Below are 21,031 nucleotides of genomic sequence, written 5' to 3' on the forward strand. Positions count from 1 at the left end.
CATCTTCCCGTTTATCTCACATTCAACCCATAGCTCGCCTCAAAGGTCCAACATTAGTCATGAGCAGCTCATTCTTCCCCCAAGCTATTACACTGTGGAATTCACTTACTGATATCACTGTATCTTGCAAGGACCACTCAGAGTTCCGCGGCATCTTCTCACTAATACGAAAACGCCTTTGCCGCAGCGTCACTCATTTCTTTCTTTTCCCTCTACTATTACATTTTATTGTTGTTTACGGTAACTGCTCCTTACCTGCCATGTTAAAATTGCACTTTCACTTGTATTTTTAGAGTGCAGCTCTTGGGTGCACGTTTCTGCGGCGAGCGTCGGCGTTTCCCCTCGTAACCGAGCGAACGAGCACAGTGAGGGATGAAAGAGAACGCGGAGCGCAGTGGGAGGTGAAAGTCAGCGACAGCGAAGAGTGCGCGAGGAGGAAAGCGGAGGAGGGGGGTATGGGGAAAGCGTGAGAAGTGTAGTGCCGCGCAAGACGGGCTTTGCGGCGACGATGGCTACGAGATGGCGCGAGAGTAGCGCGCGTCGTCTGTGTGGAAACAAAGCGCTGCGTGAGCGGAGGTCTGTCTGTGGCGGCTGCTGTGAATCGCGCCCACGCGTCACCCGCGTGCTGCCTCTCTTGATCTCCAGACTAGCGAGGCAGTCGTGCCACACTTCGCTCCATTTGCAACGTGTCGTGCGAGACAGATTGTCTTCGCCAGCCAATATATCGCGAAATGAAAACACGCATAGGGCTGCGCTAAACTTTCAAATTAGGAAGTAGCGTAACCGTCGGTGATCTTTTTTTACAAATGTGTATGTACAGTCGAGTTCAACAGTTTAAGTACCAGAGTTGCGCTAAATTTCTTTTTTATTCTCAGCCTAGGCATAAAGGCTTAAATAAAGTGTGGTGCTCAGGTGCGCCTGCCTGACCGGCGCCATGCTTCTATACAATTTCACTTTTCACGGCTGTACCTCTAGACTTTTGCACTCGACTGTATATACATGTGTGTTTTTATATATTACGTGCGTATATGCACTTCTGTATGCCCCCCTCCTTACGTAACGCCCGCGGGCCTCTAAGGTGAAATAAATGAAATTAAATACGCGTGGTGCACGAGGGACGTTTCAATAGCGTCAGTGACATCGTTTTGCGACAAATTCCTTAAACAAGCGCTCACAAGCGTTATATAGCCGTTATCAGCTATGTTTCTCAGTGTCCCGAGAAAGCTATACGCCGCATCTAATTTAGATTTGGTTCGAATTGTGCCGAAACTTTATTGCTTTAGAGCGGGCCATCGGATCTGCCAGATCGGGACACTACAACAGAAACACAGCAACAAGAAACACACTGGGCGTGGGGCGGTCGTCTAACCACGTTCAGAGACCTCACCCAACACTACGGACTCGAAAGACGCACATTCCCGCCACCGCACGATAAATTGAACAGGAACGAGGCCGTAACTTTACGCTTGCTCCAGACACACACCTACCCTAGCATCGCTATCTTACACCACTGCTATCCGCGTTTATATCCAACAGACGCGTGTAAAACATGCGGTCAGAGAGCAACGCTGCGACACATGCACCGGGACTGTGCCGTGTGTGTGTAGTGATTTTTAGAAGAAAGGAACAGAGAAGTGCAGTGCCGTAACTGTCTCTCAAAGGAGGACACCTCAACAGCTCTGCACAGGGTAAGGGGAGTGGGGAGAAAAGGATCAGGAAGAGAAGGAAAGAAAGCGGCAAAACAAAAAAAAAAAGGACAAGGTTGAAGAAGGAGCGATGCGGGGCTTATAGCCGCGCTCTCAGCTGCGTTTCGCAGCAAAAGTCAAGGAGGGCAGCAATCACTCTTTTGACGATAGAGGCGTGCGCTGCGGGAAACAGAAGGGCTCCCTCCGTGTCGCAAGGCAGACCCACGCGACGATACGAGGCACAAAGCGCAGTGCGCTCAACATCAAAGGATGGGCAATGCAACAGGAGGTGCTCGAGAGTCTCTTCTTCGCCGCATTCCACACATGCGGGGCTGCCAGTTCCGTGCAGTCTGTGCAATCGGGCGGCCGTGCTGTAGCAGCCGACGCGCAACCGCAGGAGAAAGGAGCGGTCCCAGCGGGAGAGGCCGGCGCGGGGGAGGGGACTGTGCCGGCAACAACGGTAATCAAACCAGCTCCGTTCGCGACGCGTCCATAATCGCGGCCGTTGCCAGGGTAGGAGAAGGCTCGAGTTCGCTTCTTCCCGACGCCGCCCCGGTTGCGGGAGCCGCCGGGGACCTTGTCCATAGGCGTCGCCGCCGCTGGGAGGCGGCTATCAGAAGTTCAGAGCTGGCAGACCAGCTATGGGCCGTCCGGCAAGCCGAAGATGCCGCTCGAGTCCAAGGACTTCGAGCCGTCACCTGAGGCCACCATAGCAAGAACTGCAGGACTATTCTTTAATAAAGTTTCTTCTTCTTCTTAGTGCTTCTGGCTTAATTTCTGAGTTTCGGAAATAATTACAGGAACTCATTTTCGCCTTAATTTCACGCGTAATACGAAGTTCGTAGCTGGTTTCCCTAATGATTCCGGTGAATTAAACCAGGTACATTGGTTTCAGTTCGTGGAAAAAAATGTTAATGTTATTGATAATCTGTAGGCGAAGTAAAGGGTGTTTGGTTTGATTACAGCCTTTGCAGTAAATTACATATCCAAGCGTTACGGAGCGTAATAAATGTGTTTTACGAACGGCACAGGATCTGGCCCACTGTCCCCTGAGAACTTTAATTTCTGCCAAGATAGTATTTGGTGAAAATGGGACAGGTTAATGCCAATCAGCATGCGCAGTTAAATGTGTGTTGGCAAATTATAGCGTTTGTAAAAATTGCTTCAGCAAGCGCTTGAAAGCGCGAGTTGGCCGTTATTCGCTGTTTCCAAGAGGCCACACCAAGTTCACATGAGGTGAAAATGGGAACCCATATTAGACCTGATCTTTGAAAAAAGGTTTAACGTTTCTGGTTTAATTACAATCATTGGAAGCAACTACTTGAAGAAAGGCGTATTTTGTCCCGCTCGAGTCAGATTTCCGCGACGCTTATTTTGAGGCTAAATAACGTGACATTACGTGTGCATGTCCAATGTGTAGTTAGTGTTTGCCATGAGAAATCATGGATTTGTCTGAGCCTTTTCTGAAGCACAGTGCTTAAATGGTTGTTGAGAGACCACAAAGCATCTGGTTCAATATTCAACACCCAAACAATAGTTATACATGTTCCATTTATGAAACTTTCATAGTACATGTCTTTATTTCAGATGTCGTAGCGGGACCATTGCAGAAGTAGCCAAGTGACCTGGCTGCACAGTTTTCTGGTGAATGAGTACATGCAATTCAATGAAGGACAGTTTCTAATGTCCATACAAGACGGTCGTGAATTATTTCACATTTTATGACACAACCACTAATTTACTTTTACAGCATTTCACAACAACGGCCTCGAATTTCCGTTGTGTTTCTATAAAAGTAGTTCAAGAAAGTTTGTCAAAATCCGACAAAAACAAACTGTGGTGGTAATGTCTACAAAGCGCTCGCCTTCTATCATTGGCTTTAAAACACAAACGCGTGCATGAACATAAATAATGAATTAAACAGGGTGCGTTTTCTTGTGTCAAACTATCTGTTTTAATTCATGTTGCAGATACCAGCATTCCGTTTCTTTAGCTCGGGGACATTTAACAGGAGGACGTTGCTTTCTCAATGAGTAGTAGTGCAACGGTTGATAATTGACGAAGTCGCGCCATTTCCCTTTTCAATTATTAACTTTAGTGCGCATGTTTCAGTGGCGGGAAGGAGCCCGTTAGCATGTGGGGCCAATTTAGCTGGGACCAATTTTTCAACTAGCACCAATTTAGAGTATACATATAAGTATGTGTGCGGCGAAAATGCATTGGTGTCATAGCTATGTTCCTGCTGTACTGCGAATATGTGCAGTGCTTGAGGGAATTAGGACCCCGATTCATTTTGCAGACTTTGACTTCGTATATCTCCAAACTTGTTTCGGGATATACGAGTTTTAGTCTATGTGAGTTATGCAAGTGTTGCGTGTTTTATGCTTCCCTGCGGACCTTCTACGTGCGCAAACAATTCCATTTATCAAGCAGGTAATTACTTTAATTTCACTAGTTCCGCTTCTCAGCAACAACCTTTGGGGCATCCTGCAATGCGAAATTTAAGCAATCTATGTTAAGGAAAGCCTAACCATTCGCTGGCTATATCGTGCGTTGCACTACTTCCGATTATTACGGCCTGAAGATATGCGGCGTATGGAATTGGTATTCTGTTTAACACTTATCGTGGCTCCCCTTTTTGGCAGTCCCTGTAAGTGGTAACTACTAACGAAGCTACAACATATCCTAAGTTATGGCAGTGACGAGCAAAAAGCTGGTTATTTTGTAAACGCCACCGGCTCCGCAGGCTGCACGAACTTCTTTCCACAGCCTATTTCAACCAATTTTATGGATGTAGTGTTTTATCAATTTACATTTTCTGCAAAGTAAAGAATACAACCGATTAATCATGTTTAAATAATTGGTTAAAAGCTAGTAGTAAAGACATACATATGCATGGAATGTTTTCATGGATAGTTATTTAGAAGAGTAACTCTGTTAGCCGTTTCGGCCTGATCTTTATTATTCATATAAGAAGCCAATAAACAAGGAGACCAAGGTCAACATAGGGGAAGTTACTTGTACTTAATATTTGAGTTAAAGAATTAAGTGATAAATTAATAGAAATGAAAGTGAATGAAAAAACAGCTGGCCGCATGTGGGACACGAACACGCGTCTTTGCAACACGCGCGCGCTACTCTTACCAACTGAGCTACCGCGGCGCTGTTTTCCCGCCCACTTTCTGGGGTAATTATGTTTTACTCCTAGAACTAACCCTGGGGGTGTTGTGGCCAGTGCCAGCACTCACAAACCTTGGCGGCGGATGTAGAACATCCTTTCCGCCGCAGGAGTTCTTTTGCAGGAGCAGTGATCCCCGTTACACACGCTGGTAACGCGGACTTACATGGTCTGACCGCAGCAGCTGACGCTACCCTGGCTTACCCTCGGAAGCGCAGAGGAGATCGCCCACGCGGCTGTGGATGCCGTGGCCGCCGGCTACTCAGCGCATGCGCAGGCCGTCCCCTCTCCGTCTTCCTCCTTGCGCTTTCTTCGCACTGACCCCCGCGACAGCGGAAAGAGCTCTCGCGAGAGCAAGAGGTCGCAGGTAAAACCCCTTAAAACTTCGTAAAGTAGTGCCACGCTTTGAAGAATGCCGCTTCCTCCTCGCGCGCTCTGGCCAAGGCCGCCGCCGTGTCGCTATTGGCCTAATAGTATCACGTGGGCCGTCGCGCCTTGCTTCAGCGCCATTTTTGCTCGAGAAGCGTCTACGGAGTGGCGAGCAGCGCATGCTGGCGCCGTTGCTACGCTCGAGCAGTGTAGGTGGCACTACGATCGAGGAGGGAGGTTGAAAGAGAGGAGAAACGAGGAGGAATTAAGGTGGAGAGTGTCGCTACTTTACGAAGCTTAAAGGGAAGCTGCAACACTTTTCGAAAAAAATGAGTTCCCAGCGGCATTCTACAGTTTTGAGTCGACTGAACACGAATATCTCGATTAAAAAGGGCGGAAACAAACGCAAGCGGCTGTTTTTTTTTGTTTTTTTTTGCGAGAAAACGCGCACCAGCGCCTCAGGGCATCGCGCGAACGCCGCTGTTGCCCGTGATTGGTCGGGACCGCTTTGACGTCATTCACAGGGATCGCCGGTCGGCGCCGCCGTTTCAGAGTGTAGCACGCTGTTCTGTTCTGGCTTCACAGCTGAGTTAATTGTAAGCATTATGGAACGTTCTCGCTGTCTCGGAGAGCTTGTATTTTCGCCGTACATGTTCGAACCGACAGCCGATACAGAAAACGATGGCGGCAAGGGGGCAACGACGATGTTGAGTGTGCCAACAGCGAGAGCGATGTGTGCACCTTCTCGCGCGTTGGAAATCTTAGCTGGTACATACGTCTTTTCATGTAGCTGCACGTTCCGATGACGGGAGAAAAAACGCGCTAAAGTGTCAATGGGAACTTGCTGCTGGAAGAATGCCGAAGCGCTAACATCTCATTAGATTGTAAACACGGGAGCAGTTCCGCGATGTCATGCACCTTGCCACTGCTTGTCTAAAGTTCCGTGGTTTTTTGCGTGTTGATACACGATCGTGAACATAAGTGCCGCGTTTGGCTACTTCAAACTCTTCAACATTATCTGCCTGTGTCACACTGGCTGCTTCAAACTATTCTATCGGTGATGGTAGTGGAACAGGTTCATCATGGGCTCGTTTCTCAAGGTGCTCTGCTAGAACCTGAAAGGGTGCAAGGCATGGATGTTATGAATTTTAGCATATCATGCATATCAGCAAACATGACAACCGTTGGATTACATACAGTAATTGAAATACTTTTTCAGTAATTGATGTGATGGATTAGTTGTCTAGTGATTTAGTAATGTGAATTATTTGGTGTCTAATTTCATTGCTAAAGTAATTTATTAATTGCGTTAAATATGCACCATTAAACTGTGTACGGCGCTAGAACGTTGGTAGTGTCGTGAGGTGTCGTGGAGGCACATTGGGGGAAGGGCATGAAATGTTGGCAAGTGTATGTTAACTCGAAGAAAGGTTGGCGTCCCTTTATACTTTGCTTTTTGCTTCTTGTTTGCATGAAAACTTTTTGGAAGCAATCGTAAAGTAATACCATTACTTTTTTGAAAGCGGCAATTGGTAATGTAATTCAAATCAATGAGCGTAATAAGAAAGTAATGAGTAATGTATTATATTTACTTTCAAATAATAATTTTGCCATGCGTGATGCACAGCTAGTTAAAGGCAAGGAAACATTTTTTTGTCCAGCAGCGATGCCTGTATTGGGCTAGACCGCGTCGAACGCTGATAACTTCAATACCTCACAACGTTACTTCATTATTTGAGCCCGTTCGCCTTGCCACGGGCGCGGCTGTGTCTGCGCTTGTTTTTGCGGCATATCGCTGCTGGTAGCAAGCTGTGAGTGTGAAATCTACGGAACGAAGTTTTTACACGACGAGTTCAACTACACTAACGCGAGCATGAAAATATTACCGTGACGCCTTATGCCGTGCGATTTGAACACGAATGCTGAACAGCTAAACCTGCGGGCACCGCGTGGTAGGACGAATAGCAAATATCACTGAATGCGCAAGCGTACCCCCGGCCAGTTATTTCACCGTACCAAAACAGCGCCGAACAAACAGCCGTAGTACAGTGTTCCGTGAGAAAGCGGAGTGGAAAAACAGGATAAAAACGGCAAGCACTTCGCATTCCCGGTTGTGCCTCCTCCTCGCTTCGTCATAGGCCGCTGTAAGGCCATTTGTTCGACACTCAGGTGACCATCCGTTTAAAAAATTGCCCGTGTGCACATTAAAACCATTACCTCACCCTTTCTCCTCTTGGCGAAGGTGGCTCTTGGAAGTGGCGAGGTGTTTCTTTTGTGGGAGAATATAGACGGAACAACGCCGGCCTTCAGTCGCGCCGACTTAATTGGAATACCGATTGCCCGCATCGTTGTCAAGCTCCGATGACAATCACTGTCGCGGAAATGGTCCGAACACAGCACAGTTGATTTCGTCGGCAAGAAATTATCTCTCCTCAGTGCACGGACCCACTGCGCTGCAAGTTTCTTGTCCTTCGGGAACATGTGAAACACCACATCATCTCGCCCGCCTGTGTTCGCACAGCCGAATGCTGCACAGAACGAGGGCATGTTGGGCGCCCTTGGCTTTAGACACTCACGCAGCACAGAAAGGAAGCACAGTTCACGAAAATCGCAAAAGAAAACAAACGTGAGCGGCGGCAGATCTCTCGTAGCGTCGTTTAGTAAAGCGCAGGACGGAAAGAAACATACTGCACATGCCAGCACGCCGGTCCGCCATACGGTCCCCGGGAATGACGTCACTCTAGCCGGTTCTCTCCTCGGGCTGCCTCCTCACCCGGCGCTCCGGGAAGCGACGGGGGCGTGTCCGCGGGTGGGATTTAGAAAGCGATTTCTGCCCCTTGTATTGACAATACAAAGAAAAAACTTCAGAACCGTAAATTAATAGGTCTGTTCTTCCCAACCCCATCAATTCATGGAAATTGAAAACCGTTTCAGCTTCCCTTTAAGAGGTTTTAGTCGCAAGAGGCCTTTTTCATTCACCGCTGCGCGCCGCGTTCGCTCCGATCTTTCGCCGTGCTCGTTCGCTCGGTTACGCCGACACTCGCCGCAGGGATGGGCGCCTCTAAAAGCTAACGTAAGCTGTCTAAAACGTCGGCTATGAGCTATATATGTGCCACTGGGAATGTGCTGCTCTACAATGAGGAAAAAAGTTCGTTATATTTGTACGATGCTGAGCGGAATCGAACCTAGGCCGCAAGGTCTCCTCGGAGACAGCAGCCCAGCTCTTTAGCAGGCTGCGCCAAAAATGCATTGGGTACTTGACGCTCTTTAATGAACGTCTTTCCCGTGAACGCTTTAGCGAGCTGTACCATGAAATAATCACCGAGTATGTGCCGCTCTTGACTGAATCTTTTGTCAGCTTGGGTCACTGAGTATGCGGCAAGCGAGGGAACCGGTTCGCGGGCACTAGCGCAGCACGCTTCTCGTCTCGGAGGCAACGTGCGGAGTTCTCGGCAGTGCCACTAGATGGCGCATCGTGTCCAGAAAGGAACACGAGGAGCACAGTTTCCGCATGACGCGTTTCTAACCTTACGCACGCACATCATGCATTTCGGAACAACGCACAGGTTTCGTGGAGGCAGCGCTTGATGGCATCGAGTGTTCTTAAGGAAGCGCAAAATAGGAGTGCTGCTGCTGTACATGCCTCACACATAAATCGGCTATACACGGTGGTAATAGGATGTGTCGCTATATTGATTCAATGCTAAAGCATTGCTGTCGACAGTCATCACGAGATGGAATTCATGTTCGCCTCAATGTTGGTGAGGGAAAGTTGAAGGTGTTGCGGATGTCGCGAAGTCGCAGTACAGTAGGAAAGGCTGATACACTGATTGCAAGTGGCTATATCTTTAGTCAGATACAATATGCCAGCGATGGAATGGAAACAATTTACACAGATATCTAAGGACTACAAGTCAAAAGTTGCGATGTTAAATTCTGGTCTTATTTCAATCTTAGCCAAATCTCCACCGAATCGCCTTCCAGCAGCCCTGCACATAAAAAAAAGCTTCCCAGATGTCACTCTCACCCCATCTAATCCCCATCCCAATCTCATCCCCATCTCACCCCATCTCACCCCATCTCGTCCAATCAAACTGTGGTGCAAGTAATTTACACCCAACGGGGCTTCAGGGTGACATAATCCGGAGTTCCAGTGTCTCGTGCTCATTGCCATAAATCCATGTTGTGCAGTGGGCCTCTATCCTCATCACCTCTCAAGACACAGACTCCAAAGGAAAAGACTGACTGTCATGCTCATTGGGACAGTGGTGCGGTCCAGAGGCGATGGATTGACTACAAAGCGATGGCCCTGCTTCCACGAACCAAACAGCGGAAGTCCCACCTCAGTTGGCCCCGCTTATGGGTGCTCCTTAAACTGCAGTTCGCCCGCTGGCTATATCTCGACCACCAGGCTTGTTGTCGGGCTGCGCATCTCCTTTGACAACCAAACAATGCTGAAACGACATTGATGGGTTCTGCTGCAGTTTTTTTTTCTTAAACCTTTTCTCTGGCAAGCACACAAATTTTCCCAAGTGCTTGTAGTTTGCCTAACATACCCTGGCCGCTAGACACCCCGGTCAATCTAAAACACATGCACATCGCTTTCAAATTCACAGATAGGTCGCAGAAGAACTTACCATCACTGCCGTATTTAGGATGGGCAACGCATGAAGCATCATATACCTCCAGCAGTACTTCATGTTAGAATACGAAGGACTAAAGACATTCCAGAAAAAGCTGGCCTAGAGAGGTGACATTAGTCAAATGGAGTTGGCCTGGCCAAGGACTAATGCCAAAGAGACACTTAACTGTGCAGCTTCTCATGTGAAGCTTCCAAAGTGTGCCGCACTTGGGTTGATCTCCCTACCCTTACCCACTTCTCAAAACAGGCCTCAAGCCATCATCAAAATATATTGCTCTCTTTCTCTCTAAACACAGAAATCAGGAACGAAAAAACCAGTCAAAAACACATAGGACAAGAGGAGAGGTTCACGCCACAACGACTGGACTATCAACTGAGGTTTATTAGAATCGGTGTAGTCCCAGCAAGGCCAGCAGAGCATGCGCAACTGCATCATCGCTAATCACATAGCATGAAAAGACAAGAAACGCTTCCATCGTGACCGACTTAGAAATTCAAATTCTTTTTCAAGTAAGCGCACCGAGGTTGTACTAACGCAGTCATCACCTAATAAACTGATGTAGTACGCTTCCAAGATTTCTCGCTCTTCTTTGCCCTTGCCCCTACCAATGATCGTCACATTGCTAAACAAAGGATAACAACCACACTCATTGCAATGGCGAGGCAAGTTTGCACCGTTATCTGACCCCAGGGAGGAGTGGCGCTCACGCAGGCGGTCATTAATACATCGACCGGTTTGGCCTATGTAAAATCTTTCGTACGTGAGAGGGAACTTATAGACAACCCCTGCAGCACATGCCGTAAAACGGTTTTCATGCTGCGTTGTGCAAACGTGGTTCCTTGCTCTGCCTCGAGAAATGCGCGAGCACTGACCCGAAAGCTTACAAGGGGCAGAAAACACAACACTTACTCCCTGCTTTGCGGCAACCTTGTTGATATTGTGGCTCACTTTATGCACATACAGCATAAATTCAAGTTTGCTACGTTCAGTTGCCCCACCATCTACCAGCTTCGTACGTTCCTTCTTTAGCCTCTGAAGCAGCGATTCAGCCACCGCTTTCAAAAGAGGCGGAGGGAACCCTGCGGCCTCTAAACGGTTTTGACTGGTTTTTTCGTTCAAGTATGTACCAACTGGCCCAGATTTCAACCCTTCTACAGAAATCAGGGCCTACTTCACAGTCACATACGTGTGGTATATGATGACTATATGATAACCTGATATAGAAAGGGTGACGGTGATCACTCACGCACTTTGATGCGGTATGAAGGAGAAACTGCTCAACACAAGTGGGCATTGACGTTACACTATGACGCGCATGCGAATGTGTATAGTCCTGGTCCAGGATGAATGCTTTACCACAGGATGTCATTGTACCATAAGATCCGCATATGAGAAGCATGTATCAGCAGAGCAATAATAGATGGCGAACCCTCACCCTCGAGTAGAGTGGACTGAGACGTCAATTAGATGTGCCAACGTACGAGAGTTGGGACTCCCGTCTACATTCTTCTGTACACGCTGTCTCACGACACAGCTGCAAGTGCCTCCCTTGGTGCATGCATCTGTGGTTCAGTTCAGTCTCTCACACTCCAATTAGAATTGTTCAGTGCAAATGGCGCAATGTGACATGCTAAAACATTCACCAGCATGATTGCGTTACACATAATTAGCTCTGACAGTGTCCCAAAAACTGATAATGAAGCCGGGGAAAGCATAACGGAAATTAGAGTATCTCTCTTTTTTTTTAATTTGAGTGTGCAAATACTAAAAAAGGGGAAAATGAAAGTGTACAAGCTTTGCTGAGTTCTTTTGTTGTTCATTAAAGATTTGGTTCTTGCAAATCATACACTGTGAGACACTGGACTGGAAAACTTTATCGTGGTCCTGCAAGACGCGTTTAGCGCATAGCGGGCGTCTCCCACGTAGGGACCGACATGTAGGGAGTGCCTGGCAGCCGCTTCGCGGGCCTGCTGGTCGGCGAGTAGTGAGCTTCTGAGGCACTTCTGTCACAATTGTCCAATATATAGAGTCGGGAAGAGCGTTTGTACACTCCCAGAGCGTGTGTGCCAATGTTGCCACGTCACCGCATGAGGGGCACGTGTCGCTGGGTCACGCGTAATATAGAAAACGTGCAATTCGGAAGGGTTTGGGTACATGTGCGTCTGTAGTAAGCGTAGTGTTAGCGCCTGCGGCCAGTTAAGTTTGGGGTGTGGAGGCGGAAAGATGCGGCGCCCCAGGCAGAAGTGTTGTGTAATTTCGCTGTACGTAATGAGCGCGCCCCGGTTGTCCTCTAGCTTGATGAACTGGGTTTGCCCGAGGACGGCGCGGTCGGTAAGCGCGCACGCTTCGTCGTGGGCGATCCCGTTAAGGTTGGGCGGCATGCCCGGCATACGACCGATATGGGCGGGAAACCACATAGCAGTGTGGCACTTGAGGGTGCTCAGATCCGCGCTACGGAGGATTCGTAACGCCTGGTCGGAGACGAAGCCACGTTCGAAGGCTTTGATGGCCGGTCTGGAGCCACTGTAGATCACTTCCCGTTTGCGGTCGAGCATGGTCAGGCCTATGGCTACTTGCTCCGCCACCTCGGGGTCTCGGATGAAGACCGTAGCGGAGGTGAGAGGGTCCGCTGCGGGGGTGAGACCGCGAACTCGGCGAACTATCGGTTGTTGCTGTAGGCGGCGGCGTCCAGGGACGTGCCGTCATCCGCTTTCATGTCCGCGCTGGAGAAGGGCGGTCGCCCGGGCAAGGCGCCTGCCTCTATTGCGGTCAGGATGTACGTTTCGCGGAATAGGAGCAATCGTAATGAAATCTCGGATCTCGCGGGGAACCGGCGTCAACTTCGGTGGAACCCTGGTAGTCGAGGAGAAGAAGCCGAGCTCGCGCAGAATGTGGCGACCCGCCTTTTTGGTTCTGAGTCCGGTCACCTGCGATCGCTCTTGAGCCTCGCCGATCTCTTCTAGCGTATTGCGCACGCCGAGCTCGAGGAGTTTCTGTGTGGTTCTAAGTGGAGATCGGGAGGCCCGAGGGCTCGTTTCACTACCTTTCGATTGAGGGCGTTGAGTTTATTGCGCTCAGCGCGCAGTCAATTCTTCATGGCAGCGACGTAGGGGAAGTGGCAGAGAACAAACGCGGGTACGAGACGTAGCAGGCTGTCTTCTTTGAGGCTGTGGTGACAATTAGCCACGCTGCGTACGAATCGTATGGCGTTTTCCGTCTTGGTCTTAGGCTTCTGCACCGTTTGGCTGTTGGTTCCGCGGGACTCGATGATCATGTCCAGGACTTTCACGAAGTCTACCTTGGGGACGGTACGGTCGTCCCTGGTGCGGTAGGTGATATTGCGTTCGGCCGGGGGGTTTCCACCCTCTGGGATTGGCGCCCCGGCGTTTTGGCGAATATAGCAACAGTTCCGACTTGGTGGGGAAGCACTTGAGACCAGTCGTGTTGAGGTAGGACTCGGCGGTTTCGACGGCCTCCTGCAGGCCGGATTCGATGAAGCCATCCGACCCTGCGGAGCATCAGATGGTTATGTCGTCTGCGTAAATGGTGTGGTGTAGATCTTCGAGAGTCCTTCGGAGAGCCCGATCATTGCGAGATTGAAAAGCGTCGGCGAGAGGACTGCTGCCTGGGGGGGTATACTCCGCTGTCCGAGCTCGACTGCTTCCGACACAAAGTCTCCTGCACGTAGGTCGGCCTTGCGCCCGCTAAGCATGGAGCGGACAAAGTCATAGAACCGACGCCCGAGCCCAAGGTCTGTGATTAGCTTCAGGATGGACGAGTGCGCCATGTTATCAAATGCATTTTCCAAATCGAGGCCGAGTATGGCACGGGTGTCCCGAGTGTTTCCTCCGTCAAGAATCTGATGCTTTAGGAGTAACATGGCGTCTTGTGCAGATAACTCGGGTCGGAAGCCGATGATGTGGTGCGGGATGCATTCGTGGTCCTCGAGGTATCGATCGATCCTGTTGAGGACGACGTGTTCGGCCACCTTACCCACGCACGACGTAGGCGAGATGGGGCGGAGGTGATCTAGGATGGACGCCTTGCCTGGTTTGGGAATGCACATCACATGGGCGAGCTCAAGGCGTCGGGTATCTCGCCTTTCTTCCATACATCGTTGATGGTGTGGGTGAGGTAAATGACGGAGGGGTCATCCAGGTTGCGCAGGAGCTTGTTGGTGAGGCCATCGGGACCGGGGCCGGAGCGGCCGTTGTTGTGGAGAGCCTGGCGTACCTCTTCGGCGGAAAAGTCGGCGTCGAGCGAGGAGGGTGTTGTTGGGACCGGTGTATTCGGGATGAGGAGTCAACGGACCCGTGGGAAGCGGGAGATATTTCTGTATGAGGGTCTTGGTGACGTACGTCTTCCGGTGGTGCGGTCCGTTTGTCTTGATAGAGCATCTTCGCGAGCGAATGGCGCTGGTTAGTACAGGTTCTGGTGTCGTCGCGCAGGTGCTTAAGGAGGTTCCACGTCTTACCGTTACGGACCTGCCCGTCGATCGAGTTACAGATCACGTCCCACTGCTGTTTGGAAAGGGTGTGGCAGTGATCCGCTATACACTTAATTGTTTAACTCGGATATGCGTTTGCGGAGCCTGCGATTGAGACGCCGGCCTTTTTCAGCGGGCCAGTAGGGACTGTTTGGCCTCAAGCAGGTGGGCGAGGCGACTGTCCATCTTCTCGGTGGGCAAGTCTGCACTGATGGTTTTAGTGGCCTTAGCGTCGTCGGCTTTGAGCTGAGCAGTCCACGTCTCGAAGTTCGGGGCGTCGTCGGGAGGCAGTCTTTCTGCGTGAGTCTTACTGAAGAAGTCCCAATCGACCCACGTGTAGGACTTGGTCTTCCTGCGCCAACGGTTGGGAAGTGTACGGCCAGTAGAAAGTGGTTGCTACCGACATCGGCCAAAAGGTTGGACCAGCGGACGTGAGCGATGTTCTTGACGAAGCAGAGATCCGGGATGGTGTCTCTTTGCGTGGACGTTCCGGTGCGGGTGGGAAAAGCCTTGTCTGTAATGAGGTTAAGGTTCATGTCGCTCGCATTCTGCCAGAGCTCGTTACCCTTGGGGGTGTCGTACGCGTAGCCCCAAATGCGATGCGCGGCGTTAAAGTCGCCTGCCAGTGGGTTGGAGCCGGCGAAGCGAATGGCTTTCTGCAACAGGCGTTTGAACCGTTGTCTGCAGTTGCGGGGTATACTGTACACGTTGAGGACGTACATGCTTCGTCGAGACACGTTGCCAGGGAGAATCTCTACCATGACGCATTCAATTTCGGGCCTGTTGAGGTCACGCGCTAGGCAGGAGAACTTGTTAGATACCAGCGTGGCGGTATTGCGTCCTACCGATCGAGGGTCCGGGTAACCACTGGTATCCGGAGAACGTGGCAATGGGTATTACGGTTTCTTGTAATAGGATGACGTGGGGCTCGGCTTCGTGGCTGCGGAGATATTGCTGCAGGGAGGCTTTATTCAAGGCGAAGCTCCTGCAGATCCACTGACAAGTGGGAAACGGGTAATTTGGCCTGGCTGTGGGGGTCGGCCTGGGCACCCGGCGGGTGGAAGGGGGCCGCGTGAGGGGTCGTTTGGGCGTGGGTGCGCGTTGCGAGACTGGCTTACCCCTGTCGATGGCGGAAGTGACGACGTGTTCGATAGTGTTCCACTTGGCCCAGCCGATTACCGTGGGCCGCGAGGGTGGACAACACGAGGGCCTTGCTCTCGCCGAGGAAGCGGATGCTCTCCCTAATCGCCGAGAGCGTGCTCTCAATATCTCTAATTCCTGATTCAGATAAGACTGATCGCGGGCGACCACGCGTTTTTTAGGTGCGCTCTTGCCATCGTCGTTACCGGCGCCTACGGGTTGCGGCATCGACGGGGTGACTGTATTGGCATCAATGGCGGCAGCGGTGCAGCGGCGCGCGCGCGCTACTGTCATTTTTCAGTTCAGCGATGGCGGCCGTGAGTTTGCGCATCGTTTCTTTCATCGTCGCGCTTTAGAAATGCTATCTCAGGTGTAGTGCGTGTGTCGTTCTCTGGGAGTGAACCCGAAAGGCCCCGGGACTGCCTGCCGACGGATCGGCTGTCTCTCGGAAGTTGCGCGAACGCATCGCCTCCAGGGTTAGGGCAAACGTCCGCGCGATTTCCGAGCCGACCGCAGACGTAGCAGATGCCTGCCTGCGGTATACAGCGTGCGCTGCACCTGCACCGGCCCATACCGTACGAAATTGGGCACGCGATGCCCGTCGAAGGGCCACGATTACTGCGGTGGTGCTGCCGATGCGCTTGGCGGCCCGGGCCAGTGGATTTCTGTCGTTGACGCTCTTTGCATCAATGTCCGTACTGCGAAAGACCAACCAATTGTCTACAATTTATAGCGCTGCAGTTTGTGCGAAGGCACCTATAGCAACAAAAAATAGTTTCTTACCCGAGAAACGGTGCTTTTACTGAGGTCAGCACCTAGACACATAGTGTAATTAGAATGTTTGTGGCACCCCGCACTTTGTTGCAGCTACGTCAGAAGCCTGCGTCCCTCCATCTATGCACATTTCTTGGCTCCGCATATAAAACTGCAATAACACAGTCACGTGGCATGCATCTATATTGGCCACAGCCATAATGATGCAATGATAATAAATGTCAAAGCAGCATGATAGTGTGAAATCAGTGTATTAAAAACTTATTGACTAAAAGCACAAGCAATGTCATTATATATTAATCAGCATATTTTAGGCAGTTTGCTTTTTCAAACTCGTTTGCTATGTCAGAAAGCACATTTATCAACCGATGTTGAATTCAAAGTTGAAGAAAAGTGGTACCTGTAATTTTGAGATGATCAAAATTGAAGTTAAAACAATCCTTATTTCTTGTCAGAATGTATTAATCTTAAATGAGTCACCTAAGTGTGCTATTCAACCCAATTTGAGAAAATTAGTGCACATATGATGCCACACTGAGTTGTTGAAAAGCAATGCACTTCTAATAGAACCACTATTTCATGCCATTAAATCTGCACCTAACACATGTGCCTTGCTCCGTATTTGACATACTTGAATTGAAACGGACACACCATGCACATGTGTTTTTGTTTAATTGATTTTGTCCTTTGTGTGAACAGTAAGGTGCAGTAAACAGAACGATACATTTGGAATTTTTTTTAATTAACCCTTTAGGTGCCGTGGACAAGTCTTACTCGGCTACAATTTTTCTTTCAATCATCACCGGCTTGGCTGCTCCAATCCACTTGACGTTTTGGCGAGTTCCCTCTGGCCCGTTGGGGGTCCTGCAGACTCTGTTCATTTACGTTTATCCAGTAGAGATATAAAAATTGTTGCTGGCAGTCACATGTTTACGCGCCCATCATGAAAGCACAGCTTTCGTTTGATTGTGTCAAGATGAACTGCTTCACCATGAAAGCATAGACAGCAAAGGAGGTGTTTTCTGTGCTACTGACACATCTTGTGACTCATCTAAAGAAGTTGCGTGCAAGGAACCTACTGCTACCCTCAAGTCATAATATACTTTAAATCTGCAAATAATATGCTATCCATATGCACAATAAAAGAAGACATTTTCTCAATGCACTTCTGGGTTTTTGCCAGTACTTAATGGGTTAATTTTTCGGATTTTACGTGCTTCAACCACAATCTAATTGCGAGGCATGCCATTGTGGGTGATTCCAGATTCATTTCTGACCACCTGAGGTTCTTTGACGTGAACTTATAACTAAGTACACAAGCATTCATGCATTTCAGCCGTATCAAAATGTCACCAGGATCGAACCCATGACCTGGAGCTAAGCAGTGCAACTGTGTAGCGCAGCTTAGCTACCACAGCGGATACATTTCGGAAAGGGCCTGCTGATCATACACTACAGTACATAATGTTGGCACACTTCTCTCTCACATCTTTCAACACAACCTGAAGGCAAGTTTATTTGCAGAGCTGACTGCTTACAAGCATCCCGCCAAGTGAGTGAGGCATGGAACCGTCTCATAGTTCCCAAAGCAAGGAACACAAAAGAATGTGTTCAGCAACGAAAGAAAGGAGCTGATCTCACATCTTATTGGCCACTGGAAATAACTGTCCAAAATGCATTGCAGTGGGCTTGTAAGTGAATAAATAGCCTCCAAGTTACTGTACTTCAAAAGTCGACATGTAGAGCATAACACGGTGATGCGAGTGCGGATCTGTCACCTGAATAAGCCCCGAGTCTTCCTAATATTGACAGGAAGGCTGAATGGCATCCTTACATGGAATGCATGAGTGCAGTACAAGGGGCAGAGGATAGCTTAGCGTTAGGCTTGCTATGCATTTTCTGCGTGGGTCTTGTTCTTCTGCACTACATGTGCATTACATCCTCTGTTTACTTATGTCGTGATCACGGGCGCCAACTACACATTGCGAGTAAGGCCGAGGCAAGCCGATGCACAGTTATTATACTGCAAAATGTGAAGCGCTTTATATCGACCACCGGAAGGCAGGGCACGCCACCAGACAGCTCACGGCCGGTTGAAGCACGCCTTTGTAACAAAACGACAGCTTCCCACAAGCTGACGCACCGTGAACCCGTACTCAGGCGGATTTCATGCCAGGTCATTCGATTAAATTAAGCGTTTCCTACGGGCGAACGGTGAACACAGGTTCGACGACAAGCCACGGGAAATCGGCAAGAGTGCGTGGACAGTGATGTCATCCTACGTGACTGGCAGAGCAGCCCTTCTGAGCACCAAATAACCGTTGACCTGATCGGCAGTGAGCAGGCGCAGCCGCGCGTATTCGTGACGGTTTGCGTAGCGCAGCTTGGTCTTCGGGTCCGTGTACGGTGCCACCAGGCCGGTCATGTCCGAGTACTTGCGCCAGGGGCGCAACGACGGCGCTGCCTCGAGCGCTGCGTACGCTCCCGGTTGCAGGCGCTCCGCCGTCACTACCTGCTTCAGGCTCTTCCAAACGCGCGGCTTGCTTTTGGTCGAGGCAGACGCCGCGGACTGCGACTGCTGCTGCGACTGCTGCTGGACGGACTGTTGCTTGGAGCTCGTCGACGGCTCCTTCGAGGTACTGGGCCGGTCGGATTCTTCGTCCTTTTTTTCTGGCTCTGGCCTGGAACGCTTCTTGCCCATGGCTGGCGGTGTCGAAGGGCTACTACGTCGCCGAAAGACGCACACGGAAGGGCAATGGAATCGTTATCCAGCAGTGCTTTCGCAGACTTTATAACGCTGCGAATGCGCTGGTGGTCCACAGTATTCTGCAGCAAGAAATGCGGGATACAATAACAAATCACTAGGCCAAAAACACTAAGGACACAGACCACTACATGCCGCTACTTTCTACGAATTCGCGCACACCACGGTCGTGGGCAGCACACATTGTGAAGCCAATGCCTTTTGTGAAGCACACGCACTCCTATTTGGCTCGCACTCGGCTTGGATTGAAACGGACCGTCTTTCGGATCGAGTCGACATTTTCACCAGCGGTCGCCTAGAGCAATTGCGTAGAGCTAAGCGCAAATTCAGTTTCTGCGCGTTTGGGGCAAAGAGTTCATTTCGCAAACACTGAACTCACGTACGCTAGTCCGGAACTTGGAGTATGTTTAATGAGTTTGATGGCACGTGCGAATAAAGTGGCTTTTCTTGGTTTTTTTTCTTCAATTGTTAGACGAACCAGCGTCAGCCGATTTCGGGTGGTCCTCGTGTGATCGTTTTCTCAAGCGCATTCAAAGACACTGTTCGCAAGTCGCGTAGCTCCAGCAGCTCTTTACGTACCGTTTGACTCATTGGTTTGACTATTATCAGCTGTCGGACGGCGTGCTCCCGGCTAGTGGGCCATGTGACACCACCGGCGGGGGGTGTTAGTGGGCGTTTTCGAACACAGCGGCCGAAAAGCGAGGCCGGCGGCGGTCGCAACTCGTCGCGCCAGATCGTGCTGTCTGCTTCGTCACCGCGCCGTGATGATGACTCTTCAGGACGGCACCGATGAAACAGCAAACTCCGCGGACAGCTCGCTCAAGGTAAGCCCGCCCCCAGCTGCATTCTCAGTTTTTAGGCAATCGTCGGGGAAAACGCGACGAGCATGTTAGGCCTACCGGCCTGGGACGTGTTTCAATACTGGCTCTCCGAAACATGCGGCCGCGTAAGTTCGTGACCACTTTTCTGCTGACCGTTCCGTCCAATTTGCGACGTATTCATCGCTGAGGACCCTGCGTTTTCCCGGTGGACTGGATTATTGCTTCTACTGCGCATTAGAAAGTTTGTCAACCTGACTTTCGCAAACCTGTCGCCCCGTTCGGCTTGCTTCGTTCTCCGCGCTCAAATTCGTGTCGCAGTTAACGCTTTTTCTTGTCGTAAGCATCCCGCGCTGGTTGTGTTAGTAGCGCTGCACATCGCTCAAGCCATTGCGTCGTCGAAAATGCCGGCCGGCACGCGTGTGTTGATATGCGCAGCCAGCTTCCTGGCGTGTTTTTCCGAAGCTGCGCTTTGCGCCCGTACATTCTTGCGCCGGAGGCGTGTCGCCGTGCTACGACTACATTGTCAGCTGCAGAGGCGTTCCCAGACAGCGTATGTGTGTGCGTTGAGCGTTGACCTCTCGAGCAAAATTTAGTGCAAATCCGTCACCGCCTCTTGCTGCTCCGCATACCAGCTGTCCCATTTGTGTTGCCGCTTCCCGACCACACTTGTGAAATGCAAAGCCGCCTGGGCTAGCCTCACTGTGCGCCATGGTATGTTTTGCTTAGCCGGGTCCATAGTGCCGTTGTCTCGGCCGTTCTCCTTGCCGCGTTTTTCGGTTGAACGTCCGCAGTTGAGGGTGGTTTCGCTTGCGTGTTGGGGCGTTGCGAAGCAGGTACAACTTGTTCGCTGTCCAACTCGATCGCGCTTCGCCCGTTGCCCCCAGTGAAGACCACCTCGCGTGTAGATTGATCTTGTCGAGATGTCTGCCGCGGTGTATTGAGCTGTGCTGCTGAGCACGAGTTCGCAGGTTCGACTGCCGGTCGCGGCGTTCGTGTGCCCTGCTTTTGGGCTTGCTTTCAAGAGCTTCAAATTCATCGGGAGCCGCCCACTACTATGGCGTTTCTCATAGACGATGTGCTGCTTTGGAAGCGCTAACGCCAATATTTTTTTTTCCTTCTTAAAACAAGCTTAGAGCTATCAGTAACAAACGCAGTGCGACAATGCATGGTG

General features: G+C 50.3%; 2 protein-coding genes across 4 annotated transcripts in view; one reads left to right on the forward strand and one right to left on the reverse strand.

Moving 5' to 3' along the window:
* Nucleotides 1-16,930: 16,930 nt before the first annotated feature.
* LOC142587491 (uncharacterized) lies at nucleotides 16,931-19,243 on the reverse strand. The gene has a single exon (XM_075698546.1). The coding sequence runs from the start codon at nucleotides 18,974-18,976 to the stop codon at nucleotides 18,554-18,556; it is 423 nt and encodes a 140-aa protein (XP_075554661.1). The 5' UTR covers nucleotides 18,977-19,243; the 3' UTR covers nucleotides 16,931-18,553.
* A 129-nt stretch (nucleotides 19,244-19,372) lies between these two features.
* Snx6 (sorting nexin 6) overlaps nucleotides 19,373-21,031 on the forward strand; it is a 34,291-nt gene continuing 32,632 nt past the window's right edge. Inside the window, exon 1 of one of the 3 annotated variants that reach the window (XM_075698543.1) lies at nucleotides 19,373-19,863. In XM_075698543.1, coding sequence (XP_075554658.1) covers nucleotides 19,804-19,863 — 60 coding nt within the window. In that variant the 5' untranslated portion in view covers nucleotides 19,373-19,803. The other 2 variants (XM_075698544.1, XM_075698545.1) reach the window with 2 other exon arrangements.

Source organism: Dermacentor variabilis, chromosome 7 (genome assembly GCF_050947875.1).
Source record: "Dermacentor variabilis isolate Ectoservices chromosome 7, ASM5094787v1, whole genome shotgun sequence".
NCBI lineage: Eukaryota > Metazoa > Arthropoda > Arachnida > Ixodida > Ixodidae > Dermacentor > Dermacentor variabilis.

Bases quoted from the DNA above. Each gene is read 5' to 3' on its own strand.
- LOC142587491 (XM_075698546.1), bottom strand. From the start codon at position 18,976: ATGGGCAAGAAGCGTTCCAGGCCAGAGCCAGAAAAAAAGGACGAAGAA.